General features: G+C 43.6%; 1 protein-coding gene across 7 annotated transcripts in view; it reads left to right on the forward strand.

Annotated features, from left to right (window-relative positions):
• Positions 1 to 12028, forward strand: part of DNAAF9 (dynein axonemal assembly factor 9) — a 148345-nt gene that overhangs the window by 119349 nt on the left and 16968 nt on the right. For all 7 annotated transcript variants that reach the window (XR_010935174.1, XM_067707614.1, XM_067707617.1 and 4 more), the window contains one exon: positions 4167 to 4204. Coding sequence is in view for 6 of the 7 variants with exons in the window: in XM_067707614.1 (XP_067563715.1) it covers positions 4167 to 4204 (38 nt within the window). In the remaining variant the exon portion in view is untranslated. The remainder of the gene's footprint in view (positions 1 to 4166; positions 4205 to 12028) is intronic.

Raw genomic sequence — 12028 nt, forward strand, 5'->3', positions numbered from 1 at the left:
GGGAGGAAGGAATCCATCCTTACATAGCCAACTGTGGTAGATTAAAGTTATGGCCACAGCAGAAGCAGCCCCTCCCATCAAGACCTGAAGAGTCGAATCTACTTCTCACCTGGGCATTGTGACTAGGCTTTGGCCAGTGGGACATCAAGAAGCATGAAACAAGCCAAGGCTTGAAAAGCATTTACACATTGGGGTTTGCCCTCTCTTGCTTCTGGGAGCTAAGACCACCATATGAAGAAGCCTGGGCTAGGCTGCTTGAGGATGAAAGACCATGTGGAGAGAGAGGCCCAGCCATCCATTCCTACCATTTGGACTGAGACCCCAGTTGGGCCTGTGAGTGAGACCATTTTAGATAATCATCAGCCCCAGCTGAGCTGCCCCAGGCCAAAACAACTGCCCATTCAACCTATAGAATCATGAGAAATAATAAATCATCATTATTTTAAGCCACTTAGTTTTGGGGTGATTTTTTATACTGCAACAGTGTAAGAAAATAGGTGCACATATACACTCTTTTTTTTTTTCCATACACTGTTGATAGGAATGTAAAATGATTTACTCTCTTTGGAGACAAATATGGCCATTCCATTGCTCAAATTTTATCATACAGTTATATTTTTACAAATGTGCAAAGATATATAGGTATAGGGGTGTTTGTTTCAGGCAGAATTTTTAATTCCAAACAGTAGAGCCCACTCCAGCATGTCTCGCTGGGGAGGAATTTACTAATGTACATTATAGCTTGCAGAGTCTCTAGGAGGGTCAGGCTGTATTGGCTAGGCAGCCAGGTGGAACACTCAAACTTCCTGTAGGGCTGCCCCGGTGAAGGGGATATCTCAACCACTTCTTCCACCAGAAAATGGAGTCTGCTTACCATACATTCCCTCACTCACCATGCTCATTGCCACTTGGAGTCTAGGTGGTAGAACTTCAGCCATATGCCTGCACCAGACGGCAAGAAAGGCTGGAAAAGCAGTTTTCTGCCATTTACGCCAGGGACGGGCTTCCCAATTCCAAGTCTGGGAAAGGTGTTTAGAAGGTACTGGGCAGTCTGAAATATGACAGGTGTGCTCTGCAATGTTCAAGACAACACTATTAATAATATCAAAGAACTGGAAATAATCCAAATGCTCAATTAGTAAGTGACTGGTTAAATTTGGGGATATTCATAATGGACTGCTATGCAGGCATTTTTTAAATTCAAGTAGATTTTTATCTTCTAACATAGAAAATGGCCATAATATTTTATGAAGTGAGAAAAACAAATTACCAAACAATGTATATTTTTTAAATGTTTACTTGTATACGCATAGAAAATATCTAGAAGGATACATGCCAGACTGTGAAATGGTTGTTCCTTCTGGGAAATGACCAGTTCCTTGGGGGCAAATGTTGGATGATGGGAAAACCATTTGATATTTTATAGTATCACGTATATTGCTTCTTTTAATGTAACAGCTTTATTGAAGTTTCTGTGGATATACTTATTCTGGACATTTCATGAATGGAATCATATAATATGTGGCCTTTTGTGTCTGGCTTCTTTCAGGGTTCATCCATGTTGTAGCATGTGTCAGTGTTTCATTCCTTTTTATTGACAAATATTTCATTGTATGGATATATCACATCTTTTTTATCCATTCATCAGTTGATGGACATTTGAGTTATTTGCATCTTTTGGCTATCATAAATATACTGCTATGAATGTTTATGTATTAAGTTTTCATATGGTTGTATGTTTTCTGTTCTCTTGGGTAGAATTACTGGGTCATATGGTAACTGTATATTTAACTTTTTTTTTTTTTTTTTTTTTTTTATATTTAACTTTTTGAGGAACTGCAAACTTACCCAAAGCCACTATACCATTTGCATCCTCATCAGCAATGTATGAGGGTTCCCATTTCTCCACATCTTCACCAATACTTGTTATTTGTCTGTCTTCAATAATATTACAGTTTAGGGCTTCCCTGGTGGCGCAGTGGTTGAGAGTCTGCCTTCCAATGCAGGGGACACGGGTTTGTGCCCTGGTCCGGGAGGATCCCACATGCCGGAGCGGCTGGGCCCGTGAGCCATGGCCGCTGGGCCTGTGCGTCCGGAGCCTGTGCTCCGCAACGGGAGAGGCCACAGCAGTGAGAGGCCCGCGTACCGCAAAAAAAAAAATAATAATAATAATATTACAGTTTAGTAGGGAGGACGATATGCAGAGAAGGAAAGGAGTGAGCCAACATTTGTTTTCCACTGTTTGTTAGACACTGTGATGCTTTACCCCTTTCAAACCTCAAAATCCCCTTTAGGTATTTTGGGAGGCATTTAAGGTAGGCATCATTACCATGTTTTACCATGAGGAAGCTGTTGCTCAGAAAAGTTAAATAATTTTCCAAATGCCACACCCATGACATGTACACAATTAATCATGATATAGGGTAGGAAGTGCTGTAATAAAAGATTCATGTAATTTTATAAGAATTATAAAAAAGCAATAACTCATAGTTGGATTAGTAAAGAAAGCCAGCATATGAATTTGAAGGACAGGGATGCCAGAGATGCCAAGATATGAGAAGAAATTGCATGCATGTGCAAGTCCATGTGTTCTGAGTATTTTCTTTGCACCTGTTTAAAGTGAGCAGCTTAATGGCCCTCTACCCTGTCAGGGGTTTAAAACATGAGCATCCAACCTGTGATTGTATAAGATGCCTTGAGGGGAAACATTGCTCAGCCTTGTCTAAGATGCCACTGGTGTGAATTTCTGTGGGCTACTGCAAGAAAGCAAGCAGGGCACTGAGAAGGGCTTTTAAGGGCATGTACTCTAAAGTCACAGGTACTTACTTGATGGGGACAGTCATTTTTCTAAGAATGCATTTGCTGTGTGGCTGGCCATTCAGTGGACTATGAATGCAGTGAAGTCAGTGACCTCTATTCTTGGGAGACTCTGGTGCGGATGTCTCTTCCTTTGCTCCAGGGCTCCTGACCTTGCTCAGAGCACATGGGGATTCTCCCATGGAATTCTTTAGAAACCATGAAGGAGTCAGGCAAGTGAACTAGATCCACAGCCCAAAGTTGTATTCATCCAGCACACTCATCCACCAAATTTGGTTCCAAATGCTGTGTGTCTGGCTGTTGTCAGAAATCAAATTAAAAGATGAGGATTTGCCACCACCAAGAAAATTGCAGGAGAGAAACTCCCCTCAGTGTTTTGAACAGCACTAATACCTGCCAACTACACCAGCAACAATTCAGAGGGTGGCTTCATCAAGCATCTTATTTGCAGGGGAAGAAAGCACAGGAGCTCTGTGGTGCCAAATGAACCCGGGTCCCTGTATAAGCTCTCCCATTTCCTAGCTGCATGTGGGACCTTGGGCCAAGTGCTTAGCTTGCTTAGCCAACCTAAACCCACTCTTTGTGGTTTTTAGGTAGCCAAGGCACAGGGTGGATGTGAGAATAAAATTGTATATATGAACTGCTTGCACAGTGCCCAGCCCATGGTAAGAACTTGATAAAAGGCAGCTATTCTCATTAGTGTTAGCTTTCTTCTCTAAGAAGAGCACTGTGGTGTTTTAGAAGTTTTAAAGCACTGAGAATATGGGCTTTTCTCTGGAGCTTACTGCAGAGCTACAGTTGTTAACTCACACTTTGGATTAGTCACTCTCAATCCAATCAGTCAGTTTCCTACATTTCATTCACCGTTTGAGCTCAGAATAGGATTAAAGGGAAACCAGGATTCTGTTGTGCACATAAAGGGAAATATGGCAACTTTGGTACTGAAGGCCCTTGGCACAGTTAGGTAAAATAATTCTCATTTTCCCTTGAAATTTCCCCTTTACTGTCAGGACAGTATCTCTTTGGGAGGGTGGAAAAGAAGACCAAGTTCTCTTTCTCCATTTCTTATAGTCTTGAGAGCTGGCCCTGTCCTCAGTATCCCCTCTTCAACATTCCACCAGGAGTTGGCCACTTTGGGACTTCTGTGGGGTTTCTGGCTTAGGGGACTTTGGTTCAAAGCTATGAAAACCTTTTGTATAATCATGGCTATCCTTAATGTTCAGTGTTGCCTGCCCGTTGCCCCACTGAGTAAGTCATCTTGTATGTTAGTGATATTCACATTTTTGTGAGAAATAACCAATGAAAATTCTGAGATTAATGGTTTTAAAATATTTCTTTTTTCTCCCTAGATTTCTCTTTCCTAAATGTCTCGACCAGTGTTCACAAGGTAAGCAATATGCTCTGTTTTCGCTTGCAAGCCTTTCAAATTATGTTTAGATGCGACAGACTTTTCTTCATGCTCCCACCTACCATTCTGAAATCTAAAGCAAATAAAACTGATCCAGGGAAGACTTGGGCATTTTTTGCTTTTATCATATTTGATAGGCAGATTTCTTCCGAGAGTTTGTCTCTTAATGATAATAAATTGCCATGGCAACACCTCTTCTGAGCTGGCCTTAAGTCTGCCCTGGCCTTCCAGCTAATGTCAGTGGACTGAATAGGTATTCCTAGCCTGTGGATCAGCAAGATTTTGATGCATTTCTCCTGTCCCATGAGTGAGAATATGGCCGAGTAGAACCTCCTCCCTTAGTCCCCTGCTACATATACTGAAATTTTCCACGTCTCCTTTATAACATTTAGAAAAATCCACACATCCTGTAGGTTACACTCATCCTTGCATTGTCCTACCTTCTGGCAGCCTGGGAGCAGCACTTTTTAGTCATATTAGCTATGATGGCTGGAGACCCAGAATAAATTCTAAATTTCCTACAGTTAGTGATAAAATACTTATTGTTGTCAGAAGGCCTGGGGTCTGGGCTTCCTGAAACAGCCCAGCAAGTAGAAATCAGATGGAAGAAAAGAACTCAGTGTCACCAGCACGGTTTTGCCCTGCTGATGCCATTGCCAATCCACAGGGAATGGAGACAACAGAGCATTCGTAGAGCTGTTGTCTTGGGGAAGAGCTGAGCTGGAGGCTGTGCAGGGCAGGAGGCCGGGTCACTGGAGAGAAGAATGTGTGTGTTGGACTGCTGCACCAGGGAGTCTCAAGTCTAGCTTTTAGAGGCCCCTGTTGCTTTCTAGGCACTGCACCCCAGAAGCAGAGTTGAATGGAGGTTGGCTGGGTCTATCCACCGTGTCCACCCCAGGTAGATTAAAGAGATTTTATAGGGGCTGGGTTAGTAGGATCTGGTAACAGACTAGATGGGGGGACATTGAAAAAGGGGTATCTGGAGTGACTCTTAGGTTTCTAGCTTGGGAGATTGGAAAGGTTGGTGGTACCTATCCTTGAAATAGACTACATAGGAGAAAACATAGGTCCAGGAGATAACCAAAGAGAGCTGTCTGGTCCTTCGATAAATGTTTGGAAGTCATGATCAAAGCCAACGGTGTGGGCTGTAGTAAGCCCCTCCGACTATATGATCGATCATATAGTGATCGATCACATAACTGATCACATGAAGATTGCCACCCTAGTGCCCCTTGGCTTCTTGACACTTTCTCCTTCAGTGCCCCTCTTCTTTTTTTGCCTGTGGGAAAAAGATGATCAGGCTACCTTGGCAAAGAACCTTAAGCAAGTGTTCTGTCTTTACTGTCCATGAACCTGGGCCAGTATTGCAAGAGGAAAGCTCTTTTAGGCCAAGACAGAATGAGTTCTGTCTGGGATTTTGTAGGCATATTTCATTAGCACTGCCTTCCAACTCATTGTTCAAAGGTAATGTGTGTCAATTCTGTACTTATATAAAGAAAGCTAGGGTGGGGGTGGGAGGACTTCCCTGGTGGTCCAGTGGTTAAGAATCCGCCTTCCAACGCAGGGAACTCGGGTTCGATCCCTGGTCGGGGAACTAAGATCCCACATGCTGCGGGGCAACTAAGCGCGTGCACTGCAACTGCTGAGCATGCGAGCCACAACTAGAGAGCCTGCATGCCACAACTACAGAGCCCACACGCTTTGGAGCCCGCATGCCACAAGAAGAGAGAAGCCTGTACACCACCACAAAAGATCTCATGTGCCACAACTAAGACCCAACGCAGCCAAAAATTAAATAAATAAATTTTTTTTTTTTTTTTTTTTTTTTTTTTTGCGGTACGCGGGCCTCTCACTGCTGTGGCCTCTCCCGTTGCGGAGCACAGGCTCCGGACGCTCAGGTTCAGTGGCCATGGCTCACGGGCCCAGCCGCTCCGCGGCATGTGGGATCCTCCCAGACCAGGGCACGAACCCGTGTCCCCTGCATCGGCAGGCGGACTCTCAACCACTGCACCACCAGGGAAGCCCAAATAAATATGTTTTTAAGAAAAGAATTAAAAGAAAAAAAAAAAAAAGAAAGCCAGGGGAATTCCCTGGCAGTCCAGTGGTTAGGACTGCCACAGCCTGGGTTCAGTGCCACAGTCACTCCCACAGCCTGGGTTCAGTCCCTGGTTGGAGGCGTAAAAAAAAAAAAAGAAAGCTGGGAATGTGATCAGATGTAGACAGATAACCTTGAGGCCATATATGCTGTTTTCTGAACTGCAAAGGGCTTGTTAAGTGATAGCGCCTTGGTAGACATCTTCCCCTTACATCTGGGCCAAGAGGACACTATAGACTGATCTGACCTAATTCACCATGGGCATGGACCTTCTGGGGAGAGAGGAGATAAAATGCAAGTATTTCTTCTTCCTCAGAGATTTGGTGGCTCTCTTAGAGGTAGAATCTGCCACCGGTAGACAAACATTTTACTTCCTAAGGGAGCAGTTGCCTCCCTTCGCTCCTGTTCATGAGTTAAGCTCCCTGATTCATTGCTTTTACAACAAAGGATTATTTTACAATGAGAAAAGCACTGTATTGCAGCCACAAGATGATGTGTATTACAGAGATCCAAGGATTAGGAAATAATCTCAATGCTTAAACAGCAAGCACGGCTCATTATAATGCTGGCTTTAAAACAGAGCGCAGATAATTTACTACCATGATCTGCTTTTAGATGTATCTGTAGATAGACAAAAGAAGTGAGATTTGTGTTCTTCTGGGTTGCTGGAAGTCTTTAGCCAGACTGGGATGGTCAAACAGACCTCAGAGATGTTTCTCCACTCTTGGGAACAGGCCAGTCCAGGCTGCCTGCTCACTCACAACCCAGACTGGTGAGGCGTTGGCCAAATCAGAGTATCCACTCCTTGATAACAGAGCAGAAGGAAGCTCCCGGCCCAAGCAAGATGAAACCGCTCATGATGGCCTCTTCACCCTGTGCTCCAGATAACTGCTGTACCTTGCCTTGAAGATGGCATTTCCTCTTGGCAGGTAGCAGATTGCATAGCTGGCCTAAGGAATGCTGGGGATAATCCTTTTGCTTGTTTCTCCACAAAGCAAAGCCCCTTTTATATGTCCAATTCCTGACCTAGAATCCAAAGCCCACAGTGTTTGTCTACATGGTACTCATGGGGCAGACAGGACTTTGGGCAAGTTATCTGTCAGAGACTCGGATCCTAGCCTTTTCTCAGGCAGGACAAGCCTGTGCTTGTGACCCTGCTGCATGCCACTCAGGTTGGCACATTCGCAGTAGTCTGACTCTCCAGTTTCTTCTGCCCAAGTAGATGCTAAGTAGAGTCCTAGGGCCTTTATAGATCTTCTCTCAGCCTTTCCTGACTCCTCACTGCAAGATCCACCACAGCTATTCTTGTCTTCCACCCCTGGTAATGTCATGGGCCTCTCGCAGGAGCCGGCTCTCATAACTGCCATCTCTGGAATGTGCTGAGCCTTCTAGAACGCTGCCTGCCACCCCACTGTGCCACATTCTGGGCCTGGCTGCCTGGCCTTGCTTTACTCAGTTTCCAAAGGCCCCAGCCACTTCCTGTGGCTGCACTAGGACATGGGGTTCTGGCAGTAGGCTCACCAGGCTGTCCTCACTGCCTCCCCACAGCCTGCAGAGTGACCTTTCTAAATGGGAATGGAAGCACAGGCACTACCAGTGTCACCTTTGTTAGGAGGCTTTCCTAAAACTCTGACTGCAGATGGTCCATCTTAATGTTAAAGCTTATGAACAAGGAAGGCATGTGAGAAACCTTTTTAAAATAGAATAAACAAAATGCAGACATATTCTCCATTTGAATTCCTAAGTCTTGTGCTATTACCACATCTAGGCCATACCTGAAGACCTTGAGAATAGAAGTTTTAAGTGTAGGAGAAGCTGTTAAGAAAATGTGGTTCTGTATATTCCTATATACTTGTATATGCATAGACTATCTGAGGAGGCATACCCAAAATCTGGTTATTAGTGGTTGCCTCTGCGGAGGAGAAATAAGGCTCAGGGTGCCAGAGAAGGGAAGAAGAAACTTGAACACCCTTTTGTACCTTACGAATTTTGCACCAAAAATATGTATATACTAATAAATCTTAGAAACCTTTCCAGATGGCTGTCTAATGAATAGTACTTGCTCAGACCTGCAAGTGGGAGAATTTTTGGCATGTGGGTACCCACGGCTTAGTTTCTTAGGCAGCTGCCTCGGAGGTCAGGTTGCATGTGTCTTTTATTACACTTCATTTATTCGTTCATTTATTCAGCAAATTTTTATCTAATGCCTGCTGTAACCCAGTCCTGGGGGATTAAGAAAGGCTTCTGGAAGAGGTGCTATTCAAATTGTCTACACCCTGAAGGAGGAGTTGGCACTCCTTCAAAAAAATGAGAGAAAGGATGGCTCCAGGCAGAAGAAACAGCAAGATTGAAGGCCTGATGGTGATTAGAGTACGACTAGGGCCCTGAGGAAGTGCATCATGCAGATAGGTCAAGCAGGCCAAGAAGTTTAGATATCAGCCTAAAAATAATTGGAATGCATTAAATATTTTAAGTAGGGAAGTGACTTGATCAGATTTATGTTTTTGAAAGATTACTCTTACTACAATAGGAAGAATGAATTGTAGTAAAGGAAGCCTGGAAGTAGAGAGAATGAGCAGTAACCTAGTGAAGAGAGAGCAGTGGTCTAAACCAGGCAAATGGTAGCAGGGACTGAGAGTGGAGGATGGACGATGGCCCAGGTTTGGGGAACTAGGCAGTCGGTGTGCCTTTCACCAAGTGACCGCTTGGATGTCAGGGGAAGCCATTGAGGAAACTCACCTTTGAATCCTCAGAGGTCTCTCAAGCACTGTGCAGAGGCATATAGGCCATATTTACCTAAGGCCGACTGACTTGCTGTGGAGCACTAACAGATACCTGTGAAGAGCAGGACTCATGTCTCAGAACCAAGGAACCAATAGATTCCCAAACAGTGTGTAAGCACTCAGGAAGCAGATTATGTGCTCAGCAGTCGAGCCCTACCTCCTGACATCTATGATCCTAGGCATATTGTATACCCTTCGTGTGTGCCTTGTCCCCATTGTAACACACGACCATTGACATGAAGCTCCTAACCCCTGTTCCCTGGTTGCGAATGGAATGTGGTTATGAGGTTAGATTCAGTCTTCAGAGTTTTGGAACACTTTTTATAAATATGATTGGTGAGAGGAAGGAAGTATCACTAACTTCTGCCTCAGACCAGAGGCAGGGACCAGGGGTCCTGGAAGTTGCCTTCAAACCAGTGATAGCCACTCATCTAAACCATGGGCTCAGCAGCCTAGGCTGGTGAGAGTCATGTGACTTACCTTCCTGCTTGTCGCTGTGGCTAAGGCGTGCCACAGCCACCTCTGTCAGTCTGAGGAATCGGTCCAGGCTCCTTGGTGTACATGTAGGGGTCCCATTCCCAAATGATGAGATGGTGGTGGTAGTAGTGTCAGGTTGCATTTAATGAGTTCTTACTCTCTGTAGCCTGTGATAAAGCATTTCACAGATAACCTGGAGGTATGTGTTCCCATCTGACAGAGGAGGAAATTTGGGCTCAGAGAGAAAGTTGAGCAATTTGCCTAATGTCACCCATGAATAATTAGTGGAACCGAAAATTCAGACTCAGGTTTGCTTGGCTCCAAAACCCACGCTTTAATCTTTACCTTATGCTATCTTTTTACATATATGAAGAAGATAAATAAAAATATAAGCCTTATATTTTAAGCACTGCCCGTGTTATTCAAAGGAGCTCTCGTAGTTCAGAGAAAGGGAGACAGCAAGGTGGCATGAGGGGAGGATTGGGATGATAACGGTATTAGAGAAGATTGTAAGGAAGAAGTAAGCTTTACCAAAAAATTTTTTTAAAAGGCTTAAGTGAAAAAACAAGGTACAGAATGGTATAGTATGCCACTGTTTGTGGGAAAAATGTATACATACACATTTACTTGTAAATACTCAGCACATATCTGGAAGAAAACTCTGATAAATATGGTTGCCTCCAGGGAAAGAAGTAGGTTGCTGGGTAGGAAGGGAATTTACTTTGTCTGTGAACTCTTCTGTACATTATGAGTTTTGCCCTGAAAAACTAAGTACAGCTAATTTTTTAAAAAACAAAACACTTGACTGAAGTGAACAGTAAGAGTCCTCTGTACTGAATATTCATTATTCAGGATCCTACAATTACAAGGTTACTTAGGAAAGCTGAAGTCTCATAATTTAGAGACATTCACTTACGAACTAATCGTTTACAAAACTAGTCTCGGGCTTCCCTGGTGGCGCAGTGATTGAGAGTCTGCCTGATGATGCAGGGGTTGCGGGTTCGTGCCCTGGTCCGGGAAGATCCCACATGCCGCAGAGCGGCTGGGCCCGTGAACCATGGCCGCTGAGCCTGCACATCCAGAGCCTGTGTTCCTGAATGGGAGAGGCCACAACAGTGAGAGGCCACGTACCACAAAAACAAACAAACAAACAAAAAACTAGTCTCTATTAGTAAAAAGATTGATGATGAGCATTGAGTATTCTTAGGTATAGAATTAATTATAACACCTATGAGAATGCTATTACAAGATAGAATATAAATGTTGAAAATCTCAAAACCCTATAAATGAAATTATATTTAATAAAAAATTAGGAGGCAACGAGAGAGAGATTACCTCTACATCTTCTCAAGTGGGAGATCAGTAAATTTTAAAGCTGTTAAGTCAATTTGTAAAGAGTTAGTTGTACTCTTTAAAGATACAAAATTATCCACTCGGGCTTCCCTGGTGGCATGGTGGTTAGGAATCCAACTGCCAAGTCAGGGGACACGGGTTTGAGCCCTGGTCTGGGAAGATCCCACGTGCCGCGGAGCAGCTAAGCCCAGGTGCCACAACTACTGAGCCTGCGCTCTAGAGCCCACGAGCCACAACTGCTGAAGCCCACGCTCCTAGAGCCTGTGCTCCACAACCAGAGAAGCCACCGCAGTGAGAAGCCCGCACACCGCAATGAAGAGTAGCCCCCGCTCGCCACAACTAAAGAATGCCCGCACGCAGCAACGAAGACCCAACACAGCCATAAATAAATAAATAAATAAATAAATAAATAAATAAATAAATAAATTTATAAGAACAGTAAAACTTAAAAAAAGTATCCACTAGAGGAACTATAAAATTATTAATGTAGCCAACCAGAACGTGATAGTGGAGAAGCGGGGCAAATTTAAGGGTATATGAACTTCCTTGTCTGTCATGTGGAAAAGTCAAAAGACATTGTCTAAAGGTGACATAAGGATAGCTATCATAAGAACATAAAACAGACTATAAGCCCACCACTTATCAGAAGGAAAGCAGAAAACAATGCAGAAATCATATTGCTAAAAGTTAAAAAAAATTTTTTTAAATAGAATTCCACATAAACAAGGTAACAGAAACAAAGTGTCAGTAAATATAAATGGAAAAAACACCTATTAAAAGGAAAAGTATCTCAGATTAAACCAAAAAGTAGAATCTAATTATATGATGTTCTGTACAAGAGAAGCATCTAAAACTAAGTAAGGATGGTGATGAAAGAATGGACAAGATATAACAGACGAATGCAAACAAAAAGAAATGAGGTTGATATTAATAACAGCAGGGTTGAATACCAGGCAAAATATTGAAGAGTCTAAAAAGGGCAGTTTTGGGACTTTCCTGGTGGTCCAGCGGTTAAGACTCCGTGCTTCCACTGCAAGGTGCACGGGTTCAATCCCTGGTCGGGGAACTAAGATCCCACATGCCGCACAGCACGGC

This window comes from Pseudorca crassidens, chromosome 15 (assembly GCF_039906515.1).
Source record: "Pseudorca crassidens isolate mPseCra1 chromosome 15, mPseCra1.hap1, whole genome shotgun sequence".
Taxonomy (NCBI): Eukaryota; Metazoa; Chordata; class Mammalia; order Artiodactyla; family Delphinidae; genus Pseudorca; species Pseudorca crassidens.